The sequence below is a fragment of the Pristiophorus japonicus genome, chromosome 12, assembly GCF_044704955.1.
Source record: "Pristiophorus japonicus isolate sPriJap1 chromosome 12, sPriJap1.hap1, whole genome shotgun sequence".
Classification (NCBI taxonomy): Eukaryota; Metazoa; Chordata; class Chondrichthyes; family Pristiophoridae; genus Pristiophorus; species Pristiophorus japonicus.
This window is the reverse complement of record NC_091988.1, coordinates 11795169-11821536: the sequence shown is the minus strand read 5'-3', so window position 1 is coordinate 11821536 and position 26368 is coordinate 11795169. Positions and strand designations below refer to the sequence as shown.

At 42.2% G+C, this 26368-nt stretch overlaps 1 protein-coding gene across 2 annotated transcripts in view; it reads right to left on the bottom strand.

Moving 5' to 3' along the window:
- Positions 1 to 26368, bottom strand: part of eif4e3 (eukaryotic translation initiation factor 4E family member 3) — a 98434-nt gene that overhangs the window by 26797 nt on the left and 45269 nt on the right. The window contains exon 2 of one of the 2 annotated variants that reach the window (XM_070894650.1): positions 17654 to 17726. The exons of the other annotated variant lie outside the window; for it this stretch is intronic. Within the exon in view, the coding sequence (XP_070750751.1) occupies positions 17654 to 17726 (73 nt within the window). The remainder of the gene's footprint in view (positions 1 to 17653; positions 17727 to 26368) is intronic. 2 annotated transcript variants of the gene reach the window in all.

Sequence of the window (26368 nt, the reverse complement as noted above, 5' to 3'; positions counted from 1 at the left end):
CACCTTCTCATGGTGACAGCACAACTTTTATTAATTCCAAAATTCTTAATCTTCTAGGGGAATTCAAACTACTCTTTATTTTAAGATCTAAATTGGAATTATTATTTGAAGGATCACAGATTACAATGCTTTATACTCCAGACAGTCATACGATAGGATGTAACCATACAGCTCCAACATGACAGGAGGCTGTATACAACTTAGAATTTAATGTAAACGTTGCTTAGTGAATTAATATGGAATTTTATAATTCCTGGATTGTGTTATATGCTAGTTTGAGAGTTTATGTAACACATTGTATGGGAATGCAAAAGTACAGAGACAACTGTTGGAACAGATTTAGTATTGTTAGACACCATTTTTCTTTTTGAAGATCCTGGATACCTAAACATTTTAAAAGCCATTTAAGCAAAGTACCAAGTGTATCATAGTTTCCGTATCAATTGATAATTTAGTTTAAAACAAACAGCACTAGACCTGAAAAACCACACGAAAAAGCTTTCTATGAAGTGCCCTCAAGTTACTGCCATACTACAAACAATGTTGGATTTTAAATGTATATTATGTCATGACCAGGATACAAGAAGCTATAGCATATTGAAAAACTTCTACGACTACAAAAATGAATGTGCACAATGAAACCTATAACCAAATTAGTGTACTTACTAAGAAGCATCCAAAATCAATTAGAGCTGTCTTTTCAGAGTGATAGAGAAAGCATACACAAACCTACTTCCAAGCATGGCATAAAATGTTAAATGTTAATGAAAATAATTTACCTTAAAATAAATAGACCATTTATGTTACAGGACAACTCTTGCATTATGGTTTTGTTGTACAAAGTGTAAATAGAGCCATCACTGCATGACTTAACAGTAGCTCTAAAACATGCTAACAAATCAAACACAAGATACCTGATGGCTTGGAAAATTTATTCAGCAAGTAACTATGTCATTTCAGCCCAGGAAGATCCTGTTCTGGAGGGAGGGGGAGAGAGAGGAAATCAGCTAGGATTCCCCTCCCGATAGTCATTTAGTGACCCCTCACAGAGGCGAGGGCAGAATCAATCTCAATTGTAACATAAGAACATAAGAATTAGGAACAGGAGTAAGCCATCTAGCCCCTCTAGCCTGCTCCACCATTCTAAAAGATCATGGCTGATCTGGCCATGGACTCAGCTCCACTTACCCGCCCGCTCCCCATTAGATACTGAATTTGTAGGGAGTCTCACCCCCACTTTACTGCCACCTCACTCTTACTTTGCAAAGTCTCAAATTTCTTAATCATAGAATACACAGCACAGGAGGCCGCTATTTGGCCCATCAACCCTGCACCAGCTCTTTCAAAGAGCAATGTCTGTATAAAGCATGAGGGTACTGTACTGAAGTTACAGCTGTGTTAATGCTACCTTAGAACAATTGCTATCCATGCAGAGTAAATGCCCATTTTTAGGATAGTCAGGTTCAAGAAACTACTCGAGTGGCATCAGTTACTGGACTAGTTCCCTACTCAGGGAAATTAGAGAAAAGCAATAAATGCTGGCCTTGCCAGCAACTGACAATTGAAAATTAATTTTAAAAAACGCTCTTAATATTTTTAGGGAATTGGATGGAAAAATACAAGAGATCTTCCATGTCAAAGGAATGGGGAAGTCTTTCATTGCATCAACCTCAATATTGCTCTACCTGACATAAGAGTGCTGAGTTCATTATAACCTGGGGCCTGAGGATATCCTGAGGAGATCCAGCTATTCAGCAAGCAACAAAAGGTACTGCTGGGCTCTTCTCCATTATACATTAGTATGCACAGTAAATGTGTACATTGGTGCAAACCTAGCTATCCATCACAAAGGTCAATTGATGACAATAAGAAAACTAATAGGTAACATAGGTTATGGGGTGCTATCTATCTGTGCCCATCACACTTAAATGTCAAACCATAACAGATGCAAATAGCAACAAATAAAAGCAACTAATCTTAAAATAATTTTGAAAACTACAAAGCCAGTCACTGACTCCTGGGTAGGTAAACCAACTCTGGTTGGACCCATTCCTGGAGGTTCAGTCACATGACATTTGCTGCAGTCTGTAAAAGTTATATTTACTTAATGGCTTGATATCAGTGCTTTGGGCAGGATGCCATTGATGGCTATATTTTTAAATGACCAATGGTGCTGAAATTGAAGCTCAAGGATGGCGATGCATATTTTACGATATTGGTAACCTGAGAATCTAATACTAATCTTGTCAGTTTATCATCCCTGGACTCATCTTCAGAGCTGGAGATTAGGTCCTTCTCACCACTTGGTTCCTCTATGGGTTGTCCTGCTCCTGTCGGCTCATGGCAATAAAGCAAGAAAGGTAGGCTGCTTCAGGCACAGTGAATGTGCTTGTGGCTGCTTTCGCTCCATTGCCATAACTTCACAGCAAGTGCTGCAAGCCATCTCGCCAGTGAACTTGAGGGTGGCAGGGAGGGACCAGCGACGACAGATATGCCAGCAGGTTATGCTAGGTTAAACTCCATTGTAGTAATTAAACATCACAACTGTGCTCAAAACTCCCAGGTTATCCATGAACAATGCAGCGAAAGATCAACAATTAAGCGTTTAGCGAATGTCACACTTTAAATATCGGAGTAACTATTGGTACCAAGTCTCCCGACGCATGCGCAGGAGCGAGAGTTGTGACAAATATCACCGACTCCGCCCCCCCCCCCCCCATGGGGTAATTCCCATTAATCCTTTTCTGCACATGCGTCCAATGCCTCAAATGCATCCAGCAGCAGCTGAACACATCCGCCGCGTCTCCAAGGCACCAGCAGCACCGAGCGGGCCCCCGGGCCCTGCGCAGTGGCTTCGGAGGGAGGGAAAGAGTGTGAGCGGGGCAGCAAGAAACGGAGAGAGAACTTTGGGGGGGGATGCTTGGGGGGGGGGGGGGGGGGGGCGGAGAGACAGAGAAAGCTGGGGGAGGGGGCGGAGGAGAGGAGACAGAGAAAGCTGGGGGGTGGGGAGAACAGAGAAAGCTGGGGAGGGGGGGGGAGAAACAGAGAAAGCTGGGTGGGGGGGGGGGGGGAGAAAACTGGGGGGGGGGGGGAACAGAGAAAGCTGGGGGGGGGCAGAGAAAACTGGGGGGAGGGGGGGACAGAGAAAGCGGGGGGGGGGAAGAGACAGAGAAAGCTGGGGGGTGGGGGGGACAGAGAAAGCTGGGGGGGTGGGGAGAACAGTGAAAGCTGGGGGGGAGGGGGGACAGAGAAAGCTGGGGGGGGGGGGGAAGACGAGAGACAGAGAAAGCTGGGGGGGGGAGATGAGAGACAGAGAAAGCAGGGGGACGACGACAGAGAAAGCTGGGGGGGGGGGGGGGAAGAGGGAGGGAGGGAGGGAGGGAGGAGAGTGAGAGGGAGCAAGAGCTCTGGAGGGGGGGAAAAAGAAAGAGAGAGAGAGACAGATAGACAGACTTGGTGGGGGGGGGGGGGGAAGAGAGCGGGAAAGAGAGAGACACAGGTAGTGGGGGGTAAATCGGAGTGAAGAGGGAACTCTGGGAAGACGGATCACATTGTTCCAATCCCCTGGTGCGTGCAAGCTCGATGAGTGTATTACAAGGGACATCGTTGGTGTGGATGAAATCCAGAAGTCAAGACACTATCACTATTCACTATTCACTTCATACCCAATAAACCTGTTAACAATCCCCACAGAATGCTCCATCTATGGCTACAGGGGGGGGGTTAAAGCCTTTCGCTGGGGTAAGGTTCTTCAGCTGATGGAGGAAGCACTTACGCTGGTATAAGGGCCTTCAGCTGGGGAGGAATGCACTTGCGCTGGGGTAATGGACTTCGGCTGTGGGAGGGATGCACTTATGCTGGGCTAAGGGACTTCGGCTGGAACTTGGTAGCTTTTGGGGAGATCTATCCTCTGTGGCTTCTGAAATCAAAATGGATCAAATTACAAATGGGAAAGTCACTCAGAACTTGGGCTGGGAGGTTCCAGTCACACATTCCAGAGGAATTTCAGGGTGTGACTTATCCTTCAACGGGACCAATCAGCAATAGGTCATGTGAAAATGGAGAGCCAGAGAAACGGCTGCCTTTCAGTTAGTACAAATAGACGCAGACTTTAAATATATCCATTGCACAAAGAAAATGTCACTCTTCTCTGACTGACACTTCCCAGGGACCAGGCAATCAAAACCCACTAATACTTTGTCTGCACATCCCTCTCAAAATTCTTTCCAAATAGAAAGTTTGCGCACCACAGTATCCTTGCAAACCAAGAAGCACCACTGGAGTGTATATAAAGGATTAAAATGGTGATTCACTGTGTTGTTAAATGGACAGGACCCTGAATTAAAATCCCTCATGGAATTTGTTGGTTTAATGGAATACCCACAGTATGTAAAGAAAAACAGATGAAGCATGTAATTTAAATGCATTGTGCTCTCGAGCTTTGGTAAACTTAATTTAAATATGACTGCCTTGTAAGTCCATCTGTCTGATCTAACACTCGTGTATCCTTTACAGTAATAGAACAGGAAATGGCAGCATATTGTGGGAAAAGGGCTGATTTTATAGCACTTTAATATTCATTGAGCCATGAAAATCTGAAATTCCATGGGAAGAAGTAGTACATTTCAGCATGACTTCTGTGGTACAGATTCTCAGCAGCAAAGGAAGATACTAAAAGGTGGGAAGCTGAACAGATGGTCAACTCGAGATATGCTAAATGCAGGACCTCAACGCAAATATATTCTAGTGTCTTAACTACCTAACCTGGAACTACTCAGATGGGGTTTCTACATTCACATTTTAATATCGGCAAGATAACGCAGACACAGGTGAAACAAAAACTCTGCAGAATTAACCATTCCCCTTTTTGGTTATCCATTTGTAAAGCACTGATAAAATATTTAAAATATTATATGTACAGTCTTAACAGTTACAACGCTAGGATGCTGGACTTGCAATTGGGAGATCCAAACTTGAATCCAATCTTGTACAAGAGATCTCCGAAGGAGACAAATCTACAAGGTCTTGGGCAGCTCATTGGGGAAAGCTTGTGCTTCACCTCCTGGTAGAGTTGATTATGGAGATGCATGGATAGAGTATAAAGAAGTATCGGTGAGCTGGGTCATCCTCACCATCCTGAGGCCAGCAGTGTGGATGGAAGACATTAAGACATACAGAAACTTTTAAAGAATCTTGGCCTGTTCTAAATTATACAGCGACTTTAATAAAGTTTCATTTAAATATGAACACTCACCTCCCCACCCTCCCCTCCACCTTCCTAAAATAGTTTTAACACTTTCTTCCTTTTATTCCTCTCCCTTCCATTCTTGAAAGTAGCAACACATACCAAACGACTCGAGAGGTATTTTTCTCATGCAAGCCTAAAAGTAATTATTCGCAATATATTGAAGTTCTCACACGTGCACACATTCCAACAGGGATCAATGGATAGTAATCGCGAGGAGGAAATGGGAACCTCAGTCAATGTTTTCCCTCCCCTGGCCTGGGGACCTGGAGGCAAATTGTACTTTTCCACTGCTGTCCCAGCCAGAATCTACCAAAATCCCCACATAGTTTTGTAAATCCATTGTGACACATATTACATGTTTGTGTCTAGGTTGAATTGTTTTGTAGAAACCTAGATATGCAGCAGATGGCTCGAAGCTGTATGCGGTACCATATTCTACCAAAGTGGATCTCACCAATTACAACTGATCAGTTAACGGTTCAGATTCACAAAGACTCCAAAATATTTTGTTATAATTGCAGTTTCTTCCATTAGCCAGACAATAAGCAGATGTCCACTTTTTGATGCTTGTCAGTTATCAACACTCATCAATTTTTATCAGAAATCAAATAACAAAACACCAGCAGTTTACTGATACTACATTACTCAGATGCTAGATCGGTCATCACTGACATTTTTAAGCAGCCAATTGGTTGTTAGGAAGCAAAACATTTAGAAATTTCATCTTTACACACACAACTTTATTAAACCATTAAAATTAATAAACCGACAGGAACAACTTTGTGAAAAATTATAGGTCTTTTAGGTGTAGAAGGAAGTAATTCTAAATTAACTGCACTAATAATCTATTAAAATTGGCTGTACATCTTGCATTAGTGCGACATTCATTATTTAAAAGCAGCCTTATAATCCTTAAGATATACAGAAATTACACACATTGCAAACAAAACAGATCATACTTGTTAGAAGAAAATCAGTGTAATGTTGTTAATATTGTAGGTTATAATAATTAGCTTTAGATTGAAAGTTCTACATTGCATTTATTGTTTGAATTTATCAGCTAGAGAGCAATTTGTGGCTAATTTCATCAAACATGCAAGTTGGTAGATTATACAGAAGAGAAAATAAAGGAGTGGCCCAGAAATCAGTTTGCGCAACGCCCATTTATCGGACACTACGGCCCCAATATGGCTGGCAGGAAGCAAGAGCACATTTACGGCCGCCTGCCATTTTGGATAAGGGGAAAAAATATGGGTTCTTTACCCATGCCTGACCCAGGCTTTCGGCCCTTCGCGTATGCAAATAAGGGGCCCAATACCTGTTTGAGACCCTCTCACCAGGATTGGTTTGCCAAGGCAGCCTGCGTCAGCTGCACTCGGGTAACCAAGGCTAGGATTGGCCTGGTAGGAGATAAGGTGGTAAAATAACTTATCTGAATGTGGAGTCACCCCCAGACCTCCAATCCACAGCCCACATTCCATGGTCCCATGGTTCCCAGACCTTTAACCGCCTCCTATCCCTGGCCACGAGGTTCCCAACCAGATTCATTCCCCACTGAGCACAGTTGTGATGCACCCAATATTCCACTGCTCTCCGCTGGCAGGCTCTGATGCCACATGTGCTCCATTATTAGGAGGTCCGATGCTCAATATCAGGGGAGCCTTGGGCCTTACCAGTCAGGCTCAGGGAACCCTGCAGGCCCAAATTTCTGGGCTTGTATTTCATGCCACCCCCACCCCCCACCTCCAAGTTTTCAGACACGACCAACTGTGACCACGGAGCAAGTGACTTATTTTACATAATCCACAGGGTGTCAACAATGGCTCATTGATAGCACTCTCGCCTCTGGGTCAAAAGGCTGTGGGTTCAAGCCCTACTCCAGAGTCTTGAGCACATAATCTAGGCTGACACTCCAGTGGGAGTGCTCCACTGTCTGAGGTGCTGTCTTTCGGATGAAACATTAAATCGAGGCCCTGTCTGCTCTCTCAGATGGATGTAAAAGATTCCATGGCACTATTCGAAGATGATATGGGGAGTTCTACCTGGTGTCCTAGCCAATATTATCCCTCAACCTTGCTGTGCACAAATTCGCAGCTGTGTTTCCTACATCACAACACTGACTACACTTCGAAGTATTTAATTAACTGTAAACTGCTTTGGGATGTCCTGAAGTCATGAAAGCCATTAAATAAATTTCTTTTTACCTCAACATATCTTTTTGTATGACAGCTTTGATTTTTATGAGCCAGTGTTTCAAGGATGGACAGCTAGTGGTTTTATTCCAATGATTATGCGATTATTCCACCAGGCCCTTTCTCTGTTTCCCTCCATTCTCAAATATAATGTGTGTGTGTTTCACTCACAATGCTCCACCATAAGTATGCACTTCATCTCCCTCAACCAGCTCAGAGCAGCTCTTGCTCTCTCTGCCCAACCACCACAAACACTCTGCCTGTGTGTGCGCACCTCTCTCACAGTCTGCCCATTGCTTCAATTGTTGTGCTGCGGAATTTAAGTTGAGAACTCGTTCATAAAAGATGGATTCCTGCACAAGCACATAATCGGGACCATCCACGAATAGCTCAGTTTTTAAACTTTTTGAATCTGCTACTCCCGCCTCTCCTCCCTCACCCCAACAAAGAAAATCTTGTTCCCATTGACTTAAGGATATTGGAATCAGTAAGACAGCAAAAACAAAAAAGCTTCCCGCCTCTTTCCAGTTATCATGTCTTCCCCCTTGGTGTTGGTTTTACTTTGCTCTTCTGCTCATTTCTCAGTCAGTGCAGCCAGAGCGAGGAGAGATTAGGAGGCTGCAGGCCCTCATTTTTAAATAAAACAGAGATCAGAAGGGAGTAAGTGAGCAGGAAGCAAACCATAACGAAAGCACTTTCCTTTCCACATGTACTGGAGTGGTGGCTTTAGTAAGTTGTCTCACTGGGGCAATGTGCAGAGGCCTGGTGGAGCAAGTCATACTGATTGTGAGGAATCGGTTGTGGGTAGTTGGAGCCATGATTATGGGTATATTTGAGATTTTGTTGCTTTTTACGTTATAGCAAATGTTATTTTCAGAGGTGCACAGTGGGTAAAGATTGGTATTTATGTCTAGGAAATTTTATTTTGTTGGAATGAGATGGACAGAAATTGAATTTTGGTAGAATGTAACAGAAAATTGAAGTGGGAGAAAGATCCTGTATGATATTATCAGTGAATGATGAAAGCAGAACAACAGATAGAAAATAACCAATTAAAAGAGAGTGAGTCCAGATTGTGAGTGTTGGTAGGCTATTAAATTGAGAGATGACATAGGAGAGCCTGATCCTGCACTCATTAGCTGTTTACACAAGCAGTTTCCAGTATGGATTTTTGGATAGTGATCAGGAGGTAGAACCTTGCAGAGAATTCTGAGGCCAACTGAACCATCCCAACTGTAAGCAGGCTGAGGCTGGCTAACTTAGCACATATCAGTAATGAAACCTGGTATCTTATAGTCTCTATTGCTCAAGCTGAGCCATCAGGAGTTAATATTGATTTTTTTTAAAAAGCAGCAATTACTGGAATTTTTGAAGATTATTTTTGCGCAACCTGCATTAATGTCACTGGAAAAAATATTAAGTGGGAACGCCAATTTACTCAGAATGAAGTCCAGGTAAGGGACATGTACCGTTATTATTATGCATTAAGTTCTTTTAAAAAATGTATTTCCATACATTGCACCAGGTTTTAATTAGTAACTAAACACTCCGAAGTTGTAACTAATTAGATAACAGAAGGATGATTACTTCTGAAAATTGATGCAATTTATGTTATATTTCATTCTGTAAAAACAAGCTACAGGATAATAATATTGCATCATCTGGTGGACAATGCTATGAATTGCAGGTCTAACTGCTGGTTTAGTGCAGATTTAAGACAACGGCCCAGAAATTGCGGGTGGATGCCTCCGGCCTGAAAAGTTTCTATGAATCTATCTGGTAGTCCGGGAGGTTCGGAGACTTGCGGTCCTGGGCCTCTACGCAAAGGCCTGCGTAGAGGCCGACACATCTCAGGGACTTAAGCCATTCGCACGTGTCCCTGGGATCACATGGGCTGGCCCAACCAATCCAAGCAAGGGTATTCCCATTCATACTTATGGTGATTCCGTATATATGTAACTCACCATAAGTATGAATGGGAATACCCCCAAAAACACACTTAAAATAAATTAAAAAAAAACATTTAAAATTAATCAAAATGGAATTTAATTATTTAAAACACAAATTAAAATTTTTGAAAAATAAATTTACATATTTTACAGGGTCTAAAAATAAACTTAATTTATTTTAAATGTTTAAATTATTGAAAAACATTTATTTCTTTGTCCTTTAAAAGTCATACGCTGATAAAAGCAGACCTGCTTTTATCAGTCGTAAGAATTTCAAGGGAATTCGCTGGGCAGAAGTTGGACAAATAGTACAACTCTTTGCCCGCAGAGGTCCTTTACTTCCGGATGCGTGCGATCTGTCGAGAGGATTCTTGACAGATCGCAAGTTCTGGATTTAGGCGCGTGAGCTTCGCATGCGGGACCCCTACGGGCATGTGCACACCTCGTACTCGCCCATTGGGGCTACAAATTCAGGGCCAATGTTTACATTTGCGTGACTGTCAAGCACAATTTGTTGTCCTACAAGAATATGCTGGTCAGTAGACAGAAAGTATTGAATACTATTTAACAGATAGTTCACGATAGGGAAAGGCTTTTCAGTGCATCTAGTAATCAACTTTCCATCACAAATGGCAGTCAAAAAATCGCCATGTTTGACAAAATCCGTAACGCAAGTGAAGTTAAGGATGGCCCACTGAACTGGTTGATCTAATATTTTAATTCACCCAACTTTGCATACAACTGACCACCACCACATCTCAAATAATTTCAAACATTTATCACCTTTTAACCCCCCCAAATTCCTGTCTAAATTCTCCCCCCCCATTCTCATAGCAAGCTCTGTTTACTAAGTTCTCCTTCCTTATCTCCATTCTGATTTCTATGTTCAGCCACTTTGGTGACTGCTAATTTAGCTTATATTTATCCATCTTTGGGATATATTTGTGCTGCATATTTGATATTATAGTTTTAAAAGCTTTTCCAATTTTACTCATTTGATCCCACTCTCAGCAGCAACCTACTTGTTTTTTTAAGCTCATCCGTCATTCCACTGAAGTTGGCTTCATTGCATTCTCAGTACCATTTGCCACGGTTTCAAATAGAGTTACCACCCATCCATTTTTACACCAGTCTGGCTTTTAAATAGGCGTGCAGAAACGTCTAAAAAGGTAAACCAGACACCAGCTACTTTCAATTTCAACAAGTGATAGTGCCTAACAAACAGTGACTCAGATCATGAACTGCCAAGTTTAAATTCAGTTGGCAAGTGGAAGCTAGGCACTTTTCTACTGGGGATTGGTGGGGGGGGGGGGGAGGTGGGTAGGTGAGGGAGAAAGAGAAACTATAGTTCCATTAAAATGGGGATGCTAAAACAACGTGCAAGCTCCAAACAGCCAGCGAAGTCCCCAGTGGCTCATTTCCTATTTGTGCACTTAAAACAGCATTTCATCCAGTGGTGCTTTTGCTATGTTGAACTTTGTGGACTGGAAAAGGTTGCTCCTTCACTGGTGGAAAAAGGTCCTACGCCAGCGAGAAAACAACCTTTTCTGACCTTCCAAGTCCACCAAGTTCAAAAAGACAAAATCAACAGCGAGAGAAGTACAATCAGCACTGAGGATAGGATCATAATCCAGCTGACAAAAAGGAGGGCAGAAACAACAGACTTGATGGCCATAACACTACCTGCTGTTCAAGGGGTTTCAATTTTTAATTTAGTATTTGGAAATGAAAACAGATAGATATTCTGCATTCATCTTTAGACGAGACCTACAAGGTTCTATGGTGGCCCACAGGAGAAAGTGTTTGGCAGCCCTGAATTAAAACCATAGTTCGCACTCAATTTTTCCCTTCCACTTTTTACTTCACTTTTCCTGAAAGTACACTCTCAGTGCTGGTCAGGGTTCCATGGGCAGTGGCTACGTTCCAGTAGTTCATACTTCAACAAGTGGCCATGTGTATGCTTGGAAAATCTTAGCAGGCTATTTGATCAAGGGAGGGGAAGGCATTCACAGCTGAGTCCCATCATAGCCTCAGTTGACATTTACATGTGCACTTACCAGCAGGATTCACTAGATAATAATCTGGAATGGGAACTCTGGCTAATTGTAGCACCATTACTCCCACCCTGGCAGAAATTAGCAAACGCAGACTGGCTATTGCACCTGGACCTTCCTGTATGCCTCAATTCCACAATGGGCAGCAAAAATACCAACTGAGCCATTGGGGAACTGAAAGTCCAAGTAGTTTTAATAGCGCCCTTTCAACTGCTTTCCTGATGCTAGGATAATCCGGTTTTCTAATTACATTCACATGCACTTTCTTGCTCTCACTGAAAAGAGATGAGCGGGAACAACACTGAATTCCAGCTCTAGAAATAACACATCTATGATTCGAAGCCCAGAGGAAGCAAGTCTGCTGAGACCCAAATGAGGAGGTGAAGAGCTAAGAGTGGCCCTTAACTATATTGGGAATACCACTGCTATAGGAGAAGGAAACAACTTATTGGCCATCTGCTAAGAGTTTCACTCTCAATCTTTTTTTATATTTGTTCTCCGGATTTGGGCGACGCTGGCAGGGCTGCATTTATTGCTCATCCCCAGTTGCTCGGGAAAGGTGGCGGGTCTTTTCCTTGAAACATTGCAGCCCATGCGGTGATGGTGCTCCCCAAAGGCGTTATGACGGGAATTCCAGGATACTGACCCAGTGGCGATGAATGAATGACAACAAATGTCCAAGGCAAGGTGATGTGTGACTTGGAAGGCAACTTGCATGGAATGGTGTTCCCATGACATTGTTGCTCTCGTTCTTCAGTAATTCCTCTATTCTGATCATGGTCTTAACACAGTGGCAGGGGACGGAGGTGCTGTAGAAGTAATCTTGGCGAGTTGCTGCTGTGCATCCTGTAGATCATACATATTGCAGCCACAATGTCAGTGATGGAGTAGGTGGCTATTGAGTCTGGGTGCCAAACAAGCTTCTTGAGCGATGTTGCGGCTGCACGCATCCATGTGAGCAGCAATGTTCCCCCTAAATTTTGTTTTGGGTGCGGCTGCGTGGCCCATTAAATTTTGCGAGTGTGCAAAACTATAAACATCGAAAAAGCTAGTCCCGGGCTGCGCAAGACTGACAGAGAGGTGCGTGGCTGCACAGCTTAGAGGGAATGTTGGCAAGTAGTGAATATTCCATCACATAACCATGATGGAGAGGTGGTAAACAATGAAGAGGCTATGAAACGTCATCAGGTGTGAAACGGATAGTCTTTGCCATGAGGAGTTGTGAATGAAGTCGAACACTCTGGAATAATCAGCACGCAGTTGCAGTCCTGTCCTTAAGATGGAGGGAAAGTCATTGATGAAGCAGCTAAAAATGGCTAGGCTAAGGTCACTTCATTGGGGAACTAGTGCTGCAATGACTGGCCTCCAGTAACCACAACCATTTTCTTTTGTGTCAAATATGACTTCAACTGTTGGTAAGTTTTTGACTTTCCACTAACCACAACATTGCTAGGGATCCTTGGTGCCATACTTAGTCAAATGTTGTTCCAAGGTAGAGGGCAGCTATTCTCACTTCAACCTCTGGAATTCAGTGCTTGCATTGATTTTTAATTCATCCTCAAAATGTGATAAATTGCTGAAAAGGCCAGCATTTATTGCCCATCTCTAGTTGCCTGGAGAAAGATTTCTTTGTAGTGGTTTGAAATAACCGATTGGCTTGCTAGGCCACTTTAGAGGGCAGTGAAATGTCCCTTCCCTATAGGACATTAGATGCCTAGATCAAGGCTGCGCTAAGGTCTGGAGCTGAATGGTTCTCGCACAATCCAAACTGAGTTTTAGTGAGTAGATTAATGGTGAGTAAGTGTTGCTTGATAGCTCTATTGATGACTCCTTCCATCATTTTTCTGATGATTGAAAGGAAGGAGGCTGATCCAGCCAATTATTAGCTTTAATCTGTTTTTGTGGAAAGGACATACCGAGACAGACAATCTTCCACATCATTGGATAGATGCCAGTGAATGGCTGCAATGAACAGCTCAGCTAGGAGAACAACTAGCTTTGGTACACAGATCTTTAGCACAGTAACAGAGATGCTGTCGGGCCTATAGCATTTGCTGTGTCTATGCATTCAGCCGCTTCTTAATGTCACATGGAGGGAAACGAATTAGCTAGACATACAAGATAGTGGAGGTGGCCAAGTAGGATTATTCATTTGGCAATTTTGGCTGAACACACTTTAGCCATGGCCACATGGTGGACATATTGAATAATTACTTTGTATCAGTATTTACAGATGATAGCATGCTGGACATTCCAAGGAAACGAATATAGAATTCGGGACGGCGATTCACCAAAATTAGCGCAAAAAAAATAACAGTAATGAAGAAAATAATAGTCCTAAACAGTGACAATCCCCAGGACAAGATGGTTTCCATCCCAGGGTTTAAAAGGAAGTAGATGAGAACATTGCAGATTCCCCAACTATAATCTTCCAAAGGTGTCTCGATTTGGGAACGGATCCTCTGGATTGGAAAATTGCGCATGTCATTCCGCTATTTAAGAAAGGCAAGAGGGGGAAAATCAGAGAATTATAGACCAGTTAGCCTCACATCTGTTGTCGGGAAATTACTAGAGTCTATAATTAAGGAGTGACTGAACACTGAAAATTTTCAGCTGATCAGACTGTGCCAGCATGGATTTGTAAAGGGTAGGTCAGGCTTGATGAACCGGATTTAATCATATCTTCAAAATATTCAAGTAGTGAACAGGGGAATATGGATCTTATTAATATGGGCTTCCAGAAGGCATTTGATAAAGTCCCTCATAAGAGATTGTTAGCTAAAGTTAAAGCCCATGGAATTGAAGCCAAATTGTTGACCTGGTTCGGAAATTGGTTGTGCGGCAGGAGACAGAGTGTAGGGATAATTTGTAGGTACTCTAATTAGCAGTATGTGATTACCGGTTTCAAGCAAGGATCTCTGTTGAGGCCTCAACTATTCACCATATTTATTAACTACTTAGATCATTGGATAGAAAGCCACGTATCGAAATTTGCCAATGACACAAAGTAGGCGACACTGTAAGCAATGCAAGATGGAAGCATAAAATTACAAAGATATTAACAAATTAAGCAAATGGACAAAACTGTAACAAATGGATTTCAATGTAGGCAAATGTGAGGTCAACCACTTTGGACCTAAAAAGGGGTAGAATAGAATACTTTCTAAATGATGAAAAGTTAGAACAGTGGAAGTCCAAAGAGACTTGGGGGTCCATGTACATAGGTACAGAAAATAATCAAATAGGCGCATGGAATGCAGGCCTTTATATCTACAGGACTAGAATACAAATGAGTAGAAGATTTGCCAGTGGTGTGGAGACGATGCCAGTTACAGCTGTGATGGTGTACAATTCTGTGCTGCCCACATGCCTCCTGGATGCACATCTTGATGCAAAAATATGACTCACCCGCAACTAAGCCTTTTTTTGTTTTCATTCTGATCACAGTCCCGTTTGTGAACGAGGATAACACTTGTTTTAGATATTATGATGTAGGGGTTATAGGCACAAACCCAAGTTGCTTACCTACAATCTATTCCAACAATTTGCTTTTTTTTTTCGAAAGCCAAGAATCAGTACCATAGAAGTTAAAAACTGGGAATCAGAGCTGGCCTATCTTATAGCCTTGTAAAGCTAGGCTGCGATCTTTCCAACCAAGACAGCCTCAGCATGGGGCAGGTGTCAATGAGCCAGATTTGGTCTGGTTCAGCAGGTCAATAGACTTGTCCAGAGTGAAGTCATGGATGAGGAGCGCCTTGTTCTCAAGGGAGTGGCCATTTTGACATGGGAGATATTTCGTTCTGCAATGGCAGCAAGAGATCAGTGGAGGATTTATGGCAAGCGCATTGGTAGACCAGTAGAGGTAAGGTGGAATAAAGGAAAGAAACAGGAGTGTTCATGACAGAGACCAGGGCAGGAAGGGGGAAGAATAAGAGGATTGAGAGAGGAAGGATACTCAAGGATTAGAACATTAAATTCAGAATTACTTGCACAGAGGTAGGTGCTAGAAAAATTTCTAATTAGTATTAGTGAAGAACAACAACACTAAAAACTATATTTGAACACTGATGGCACAGCGCATAGACTTGATGCACCTTGAATAGTAGATTTGCAAACGTACATGCAAATGAAGGGATGAGACCGTGTAGGCAGAAACAGACAACTTTCACTGATTGTGGAGTCTAGAATGAGGGGACATGGATACACGATTAAATGCAAGAGATTTAGAATAGGTGATTTTTTTTAATACTCAAGAGGTGGGTGAGGCTGTGGAATTCACATAACCACAGTTGTTATTGAAGCATAGACCAGATCAACATTGAAATTCATTGCACCCATTTTTCATTAGGAAAACGAGTAGCAGTGGGCCAGTGGGGGGGGGGGGGGGGGGGGGGGGAAGAAACGTCTCTTGCCCGAACACTGTCGGGAACATGTCCAACGCGATATTGGTTCTGGTGATGTAGAGGCATCCCCGATGTCAGCCAAAACAGGTGTTATCCCCCTGATTATGCAAATAAGATGCCCAACGCCTGTTTTCGGACCCATTTTGGAAATTTGTTTGCATTCAGTAGAGCAGGCACTGCTCACAGTTACTTGGTCTACATGTGGCCTAACCAGTGGTCCTTAAAAGGTCTGATGGAGGCTGCCACTAAAAAGGTTGTTTAAAAAAAAAACTTCGGACTAGAAATTCGCTGACTTTGCGACCAGGTTTTTGCCGCCATTTCACCCTCCGCGGCGAAAATCCGGTCGGCAGGATCTTCAGTGACCTTTTTGCGGTTTTCACTTTCCACGTACCGCCAGGGAGGGGAGTACCAACGTGCAACACCCGAAATAGCATTTACGATCGATATTTGGCTCTCTCCGCACCCCTATTCTGCGCCCAGAATACCGACAGGGAAAAACCTGCATTGCAGCCCTGCCAGCAGCAGTAAGTTTGAAGATCTGCAAAAAAAAGGTAAGTTAAAGTTTTTATCTTTTAATTCTTTTTCAGCGATTTCGTAGGAAAGGGTTTTGTAAATTTTTTCCGCAATTTTTGTTGTTTTTTCCCCCCCTCCCAAGGCCTCTCTTGCAGCGCTATCGGCCCCAGACTAAAGTTGCTGAAATTTGCGGATTGTGCCGCGAATCCTCGTACAACACCGATTTTAACCGCTGCGCAAATTAAAGGCTGAATATCGTGCCTGTAAACGGTAACAAAATGAAAATGGTAATTTTGGCATAAAAATACCGTTGAAAAATGAATTTCTAGCCCACCAGGTTTAACCGACAGGAATACTCTTGCTCCTCCCATCGCCTTAGTACTACTGTGGGTTGCTGCCGGCTCCCCTCCCAATGGGAAATAACTATACCACCTGTTCTAACATTTTCAACTTTGCCAGCAACTGGAAAACAGTGGATGAAGTCCTATTCCATGCAGTCTGCAATTTCAGAGGGATATGAGTGTGCTTTATAATTGTGGCTGCCCATTTTCACTGTTCAGTGCAATATAACTGAGATACTAAACCCATAAAAAAAAATACAGGAAATAAAAATGTAAATCACAATGAAACACTGAGCTACAAATTCTATTGTAGTATAAAGTTTGCCGTGTACTGCAAAATGGCAGGAAAGTTCACAAAAGCTTAGTTGGAGGTCCACAATTTTTAATCTTCAAATTAGAGATGCTTCCATTGTGGAATATATATATATACACACAAGTTCACATGTTGAGTCACGTTTTGGTGAAAACTGAGTTGCTCTTAAAATGTGTGTCTTTCATCCCTGAATTTCAACATCCACACGTGTACCAAGACGACAGTGGTGAATGGCTCAATTAAAGCAAGGCAGTTAATAGTATTTTCAACTGAGAAAATATTACTTTGGAAAAGGAAAAGCGGAAACTAAACCAAGAAACATACAGCAGAAAATTCTCAATTGTGTAACAGCATTAAAATACCAATGACAAAGTGAAATGCAACATTCATTTTTGTAACTACATACTTCTAGAGTGTGGATAATGGTCCATTAATTCTTAACCTGCCCCGGTGAGTTACATACCCCTCTCCCAATATGCTCTGCAATATGAAAATACACTGATGTTCAACTTTTAGAAACAGCGTACAGAAGAGTAATTCAAGGTTGTTATTTCGAAGATTTACACTGACTAACTTTGTATTCATTGCAAAATAATAGTTTTTAATACACTTCTTCCACATACCAATATTTGCTCCTCACCTGTACAGTTTGCACAGTATAAATTTTTTTCAGGTTGGATTCACATTCTGCTGCAGTAGTTCCAGGCACTGACCTGAAAACAAAATAAAAGTAAAACTAATTTCAGAGTAAAATCATATTGCTGGCTCTCTACTCTGAACAGTGTTTGTGTGTTTTTGTCAACAGGAGATTAACATTTCTGATTCATTTCATAAGTTCTAATTCAACAAATTATCAAATCTACTCTGTCAGCTAAAGTTCTGGACCACCAACATTCCACCAAGCTGGGATTTGCTTCATTCCAGTTCAACTCCAATTCCCTGAAACCTCAACCCTTTCATTCGAATTAACTCTCACATACTTCAGTTTCAAGACTTCATTGGCTTGTACAAATAAGATTCAAAGCAGATAACGTCAGTTTTAGCAGGTTCCTTCAATGAAGAATGAATGAGTTTAAAAATGGAGTTAATATATTTTGCAGCTTCAGAAAATACCAGTACACTGTAAATGCCAACAAATCTGTGGAAAAACTGCAGTCCTGCAATACAAAGTTCTTGACACTGGAGGATGCTATACTGTACAACTTACATAGCTAATATGGAGTCTCACAATAGCCTGGTCAAGGTTTTGTGATTTACACATTCAGGACTGACTTATGGGGTGAAAAATTCTGCCAAAAGTAAACACTATTTGCCACTTTTCATTGTTAACTGCAATGGTACCAGTGCAACATATAGCCTGCAAAAGGATTCAAGTTTCAAGTAACACCAGTATAATTTCTTTTTCGGTTAAACAGATTTTGTACTATGCAAAAGAGCTACCAAATCTGTCACTACAGGGTTAACTTGCTATTAGATGGATGGTATCAAAAACAAAAAAAAATGGCAGTAGGCCATGTGATTCAAACCAGACAAGGAGTCATCTCTACCGACAGACTACTGATCATACTGTGGGGCACTTAAATGAAGCAACTTTATCAATGTGCAATTTGTTAATTTTTAATGAAGTGGATACGTGAAGAATCTGGCAAGGCTAGAGTTAGCCAGACAGCCAAAACCTATGGACGTAGTGCGCAATTCTAATTGTCATCCAAACATTTATGAAGAGTGTTTGAGTGGTCAGATTGGCAGCAGTATGCCATAGATAAATGCCTTATTGTAAGATTGCACAGTATGATTCAAGCATCAGCACAGAGTATCAAAGAATGCAAGATTTTAGTAGAAGTAGAAGTATGCCATAGCTAGATCCTACTAGCAAACCAAGAAAAGGCAACCTCAGGAACATACATAGAGAATGAGTTAATCTGCCACCTGACCAAAGATCAGGGCCTAGATATTAACAGGAAGGCAGGGAAGGTATGGGGAAAGGCAGGGGGAACCTGCCAAGGCCAGGGTTGTGGAAGCCCTTCCGAATTTAATGGCAGGATCTCATTATAATTTTTTCTGCCTGGCAGCTGGATGAATTGACTGGCTGGCTGGCTGGCCGGCTGCCGGCCAGGAAAAGCAACGACAGGAGGCCGCAGCAGGGGACCCTTGGGGACAATCCCCAGGAGTAGGAGAGAGCGTTCCTTTTTTAGGAATTAACACCTGCCCATATGTCTGATTGTGGGTTCAAGCCCCACGCCAGAGACTAAGCCAACACTTCAGTGCAGTACGGAGGCTGCACTCTCTGAGGTGCTGCCTTTGAATGAGACGTTAAACCAAAGCCCTGTCTGCCCTCTCAGGTGGATGTAAAAGATCCCACAGCACTTTTCAAAGAAGAGCAAAGGAGTTCTGGTGTCTTAGTCAAAATTTATCCGTCAACCAACATTACCTGGCTCCTTTTCCTACACGACAACATTGACTACAACTTCAAAAGTACTTCATTGGCTGTAAAGCGCTTTGGGATGTTCTGAGTTTACTTTGCAAATTAGAGTAATCCTGGAAATTGAATTTTACTGTTATGCTGTTTCTATTACTGTTGCGTTGCTGAAATATTTAAAAAATTTACTACTTTTTTGTTGATGTCGTAAAAGTTCAACGGTAAGAATATAATACTTTGACGCAATATAATCCAACATTTATTCTAATTCAATTATAAACTTAACTCATGAATTTTCTCCAGTATTGAAAAAACACTCATATGTGATTAAAGTGGTCATCTATAATGGAACACGAAATCATGTCCTGTCCTTGATATCTCGGAGGTGGGATAATAGTTAAATGGTATTCTTACTCGCATTACACTTCACTCATGCGAACAGTTGGGCCACGACTGTGTCCCAATAATTGTTAGGAGATGATTCTGGAACACTAAGTATCATAGTGCAACGCAGGGTACTTAAACATCACTTTCTCATATAACCTTCACGAGGCTCTTCAAAAAGACACAGGGAAAAATATCACCGTTAAACAGAAATGTTGAAATTATAAAGATTTTTTTTTTTAAATGGAACCTAGGGGTAATAAGGCAGAAGACTAAAATCTATTGATTAAAAAAGTGCACCGTTCACAAACGTAGACTGTCTCAGAACATGGATACAATTTCAGTTTTAATTGCAAAATATCTGGCTCAAATTTTCCCCAATGCCATTTTTCAGCATTTTTCAAGAGTTCCGCCCATTTCTTTTGGCTCAGACTACTCCAAAAAAGTAACCCGGTGAGGAGACGTTCGATGGTGGTGTGGTAGTTTGAAAAAAATCAAAAATGAAAGAATTGCATTAGACTTCCATTTTCTCCCTTTTGACTTTAAAAAAATTAAGCTTCATGATGCATATTCTTTGTCTTCTCGACTCCCTCCAAAACTTCGCCTAAAAACATCTTTCTGCGCCGATTTTTTAATGTATGCTGGTTTTTCTTAAGTGCCTGAAGGTTTTTCGGGATTGGTCACATATGCCATCCTAGGAAAAATGTAAGTTGGCCAAACTTGCTTAAAAACATAGAAACATAGAAAATAGGTGCAGGAGTAGGCCATTCAATGAGTTCATGGCTGAACGTGCAACTTCAGTACCCCATTCCTGCTTTCTCGCCATACCCCTTGATCCCCATAGTAGTAAGGACTTCATCCAACTCCCTTTTGAATATATTTAGTGAATTGGCCTCAACAACTTTCTGTGGTAGAGAATTCCACAGGTTCACCACTCTCTGGGTGAAGAAGTTTCTCCTCATCTCGGTCCTAAATGGCTTACCCCTTATCCGTAGACTGTGACCCCTGGTTCTGGACTTCCCCAACATTGGGAACATTCTTCCTGCATCTAACCTGTTTAAACCCATCAGAATTTTAAACGTTTCTATGAGGTTCCCTCTCATTCTTCTGAACTCCAGTGAATACAAGCCCAGTTGATAGTCTTTCTTGATAGGTCAGTCCCACCATCCCGGGAATCAGTCTGGTGAACCTTCGCTGCACTCCCTCAATAGCAAGAATGTCCTTCCTCAAGTTAGGAGACCAAAACTGTATACAATACTCCAGGTGTGGCCTCACCAAGGCCCTGTACAACTGTAGCAACACCTCCCTGCCCTGTACTCAAATCCCCTCACTATGAAGGCCAACATGCCATTTGCTTTCTTAACCGCCTGCTGTACCTGCATGCCAACCTTCAATGACTGATGTACCATGACACCCAGGTCTCATTGCACCTCCCCTTTTCCTAATCTGTCACCATTCAGATAATAGTCTGTCTCTCTGTTTTTACCACTAAAGTGGATAACCTCACATTTATCCACATTATACTTCATCTGCCATGCATTTGCCCACTCACCTAACCTATCCAAGTCACTCTGCAGCCTCATAGCATCCTCCTCGCAGCTCACACTGCCACCCAACTTAGTGTCATCCGCAAATTTGGAGATACTACATTTAATCCCCTCGTCTAAATCATTAATGTAGAATGTAAACAGCTGGGGCCCCAGCACAGAACCTTGCGATACCCCACTAGTCACTGCCTGCCATTCTGAAAAGTACCCATTTACTCCTACTCTTTGCATCCTGTCTGACAACCAGTTCTCAATCCACATCAGCACACTACCCCCAATCCCATGTGCTTTAACTTTGCACATTAATCTCTTGTGTGGGACCTTGTCGAAAGCCTTCTGAAAGTCCAAATATACCACATCAACTGGTTCTCCCTTGTCCACTCCACTGGAAACATCCTCAAAAAATTCCAGAAGATTTGTCAAGCATGATTTTCCTTTCACAAATCCATGCTGACTTGGACCTATCATGTCACCTCTTTCCAAATGCGCTGATATGACATCCTTAATAATTGATTCCATCATTTTACCCACTACTGAGGTCAGGCTGACCGGTCTATAATTCCCTGCTTTCTCTCTCCCTCCTTTTTTAAAAAGTGGGGTTACTTTGGCTACCCTCCACTCGATAGGAACTGATCCAGAGTCAATGGAATGTTGGAAAATGACTGTCAATGCATCCGCTATTTCCAAGGCCACCTCCTTAAGTACTCTGGGATGCAGTCCATCAGGCCCTGGGGATTTATCGGCCTTCAATCCCATCAATTTCCCCAACACAATTTCCCGACTAATAAGGATTTCCCTCAGTTCCTCCTCTTTACTAGACCCTCTGACCCCTTTTATATCGGACGGTTGTTTGTGTCCTCCTTAGTGAATACCGAACCAAAGTACTTAAATGTGAAAAACTGACGCAGACATCAGGTTACCATAGGACCCCTAAAAATACTGACCTAAAAAAAAAAATTGCACCCGAGTTAAGTAAGCATGAAAACTTTGGGGAAACAGAGAAATTTTAATTTACGCCAAAAAAAGCGGCACATGCCAAAAAAATGGCGCAGATAACTGGGAAAAATTGAGCCCATCATCTTGTCTCCATTACATAACGATTAATACTTAAAACCTCATCTTTTTCTGCTGCCTTGCATTGCAAGCCTTTATCTAAGAGCCATACTTTGAGACGGAAATAAGACTATTCAGAGGGGAAATCTTCCAGTCACAATTGTTGGTGACACCAAAGTGGAAGGGACACTGGGAAGGGGATGTTGGAAAGTTGGGCAAAAACATATATCTTTCTAGGATCGCCACCCATCTGGTTGGATCTCAGGAAATCATAGAATTACATACAATATACAGCACAGAAACAGGCCATTCGGCCCAATCAGTCACTGCTCCACGCGAGCCTCGTCCCATTGTTCCTCATCTAATTCTATTCGCATAACCTTCTTGTCCCTTCTCCCTCATATGCTAATCTAGTCTCCCCTTAAATGTATCTATACTATTTTCCTCAACTACTCCAAGACGTTTCTTCTGAATTCCCCATTTGATTTCTTGGTGACTAGCTTATATTGATAGCCTCTCGTGTCTACGCTATCAAAACCATTCATGATTTTAAAGATCTCTTGGGTCACCCTCAGCCTTCTCTTTTCATGAGAAAAGAACCTAACCTGTTTATCCTTTCCTGATGGGTATACCCTCGCATTTCTGGTATCATCCTTGCAAACCTTTTTTGGACCCTCTCCAGTACCTCTATATCCTTTTTATATGATGCTCAGAACTGTACACAGTACTCCAAGTGTGGTCTAAGGTTTGATACAACATAACTTCTCTACTTTTCAATTCTATTCCTCTGGAAATAAACACTAATGCTTGGCTAGCTTTTAAAAAAAAATGGCCTTTTTAAACTGCATCATTACGTTTAGCGATTTGTGTATTTGTACTCTCAGATCCCTCTGCTCCTTTATACCATTTAGATTCTTATTTTCCAAGTATGTGTGACCTCCTTATTTTTCTTGTGTAATACCTCACACTTGTGTTGACATTTATTTGGCAATTATATGGTCATTCTGCAAGTTTATTAATGTCTTCTTGTAATTTGTTGCAGTCCTCCTCAGCACTGATTATTCCTCCTACCGCCAACAGAGCTGATGGATGGGGTCAGATGTCAGCCTTTGTCTCTATATAGATCCCTTGCCGGAGAGGTGAGACTCTTCTTTATGGGGGCAGAAGCAAAAGATAGAAAGAAGAAAAGTAAAAGTGGAAGGCAGAGAAACCCAAGGCAAAAAACAAAAAGGGCCACATTACACCAAAATTCTAAAGGGGCAAAGTGTGTTAGAAAGACGAGCTTGAAGGCTCTGTGCCTCAATGCGAGGCGTATTCGGAATAAGGTGGACGAATTAACTGCGCAGATAGCAGTTAACGGGTATGATGTAATTGGCATCACAGAGACATGGCTCCAGGGTTACCAAGGCTGGGAACTCAATATCCAGGGGTATTCAACATTTAGGAAGGATAGACAGAAAGGAAAAGGAGGCGGGGTGGCGTTGCTGGTTAAAGAGGAAATTAATGCAATAGTAAGGAGGGACATTAACTTGGATGATGTGCAATTTGTATGGGTGGAGCGACGGAATACCAAGGGGCAGAAAACGCTAGTGGGAGTTGTGTACAGACCACCAAACAGTAGTAGTAAGGTCGGGGACAGCATCAAACAAAAAATTAGGGAAGCTTGCAATAAAGATACAGCAGTTATCATGGGTGACTTTAATCTACATATTGACTGGGCGAACCAAACCGGTAGCAATGCAGTGGAGGAGGATTTCCTGGAGTGTATTAGGGATGGTTTTCTAGACCAGTATGTCGAAGAACCAACTAGGGAGCTGGCCATCCTAGACTGGGTGATGTGTAATGAGAAGGGACTAATTAGCAATCTTGTTGTGCGAGGCCCCTTGGGGAAGAGTGACCATAAAATGGTAGAATTCTTTATTAAGATGGAGAGTGACACAGTTAATTCAGAAACTAGGGTCCTGAACTTAAGGAAAGGTAACTTCGAAGGTTTGAGGCGTGAATTGGCTAGACTAGACTGGCAAATGATACTTAAAGGGTTGACGGTGGATAGGCAATGGCAAACATTTAAAGATCACATGGATGAACTTGAGCAATTGTACATCCCTGTCTGGAGTAAAAATAAAATGGGGAAGGTGGCTCAACCGTGGCTAACAAGGGAAATTAAGGATAGTGCTAAATCCAAGGAAGAGGCATATAAATTGGCCAGAAAAAGCAACAAACCTGAGGACTGGGAGAAATTTAGAATTCAGCAGAGGAGGACAAAGGGTTTAATTAAGAGGGGGAAAATAGAGTACGAGAAGAAGCTTGCCAGGAACATAAAAACTGACTGCAAAAGCTTCTATAGATATGTGAAGAGAAAAAGATTAGTGAAGACAAATGTTGGTCCCTTACAGTCGGATTCAGGTGAATTTGTAATGGGGAACAAAGAAATGGCAATCCAATTGAACAAATACTTTGGTTCTGTCTTCACGAAGGAAGACACAAATAATTTTCCGGAAGTACTAGGGGACCGAGGATCTAGTGAGAAGGAGGAACTGAAGGATATCCTTATTAGGCAGGAAATTGTGTTCGGGAAATTGATGGGATTAAAGACCGATAAATCCCCGAGGCCTGATAGTCTGCATCTCAGAGTACTTAAGGAAGTGGCCCTAGAAATAGTGGATGCATTGGTGATCATTTTCCAACAGTCTATTGACTCTGGATCAGTTCCTATGGACTGGAGGGTAGCTAACGTAACACCACTTTTTAAAAAGGGAGGGAGAGAGAAAGCAGGTAATTATAGACCGGTAAGCCTGACATCAGTAGTCGGGAAAATGTTGGAATCAATTATTGAGGATGAAATAGCAGCGCATTTGGAAAGCAGTGACAGGATCGGTCCAAGTCAGCATGGATTTATGAAGGGGAAATCATGCTTGCCAAATCTTCTTGAATTTTTGAGGATGTAACTAGTAGAGTGGACAAGAGAGAACCAGTGGATGTGGTGTATTTGGACTTTCAAAAGACTTTTGACAAGGTCCCACACAAGAGATTGGTGTTCAAAATCAAAGCACATGATATTGGGGGTAATATACTGACGTGGATAGAGAACTGGTTGGCAGACAGGAAGCAGAATGACAGGCAGTAACTAGGCCATTGAGGACTGAGATGAGGAGAAACTTCTTCACTCAGAGAGTTGTTAACCTGTGGAATTCCCTGCCGCAGAGAGTTGTTGATGCCAGTTCGTTGGATATATTCAAAAGGGAGTTAGATATGGCCCTTACAGCTAAGGGGATCAAGGGGTATGGAGAGAAAGCAGGAAAGGAGTACTGAGGGAATGATCAGCCATGATCTTATTGAATGGTGGTGCAGGCTCGAAGGGCCAAATGGCCTACTCCTGCACCTATTTTCTATGTTTCTATGTTTCTTCTTCTTAGGCAGTCCCCCGGAGTTGAGAATGACTTGCTTCCATACAAAAATGAGTTCTAAGGTAACTGATGAGGCCAATGCAGGCCTGGTGTTCCAAGATCCGAACTTCATGTTAAAGGGTAGAAGATGCCTGTGCATGACTTCTTTTAACGTGGGGTGGCTGTTGCACACCAGCTACCACACGGGCTTGGCAGAGCAAGGCCTTGGTCCAATGGCAAGGGGAGAGTAGAGCAATCTGTACCAGTAACACCCAGAGAGGTCTTGCTTTCTCCTCCAGCCAGTGAAAGAGTATACAAGATCCAAACGGAAGCATGAATGTATGCAACATGTAGAGTAAAGGTTAGTGCCAGCTGGTTTAGGGATTTGTAACTTGTAAAGTGAGTGCAGCCCATAACAGCATATTTGATTATTTTTTTTTAATGGTACGAGGAATGCAATAAATAGATATATCTCACAGCTCTTACCCTGAAAACTATCATCTACTGGTCAAGAAACATCTACATTGTGATATCAAAAGAAAAACTGTCTATAAGAACATGGCCTC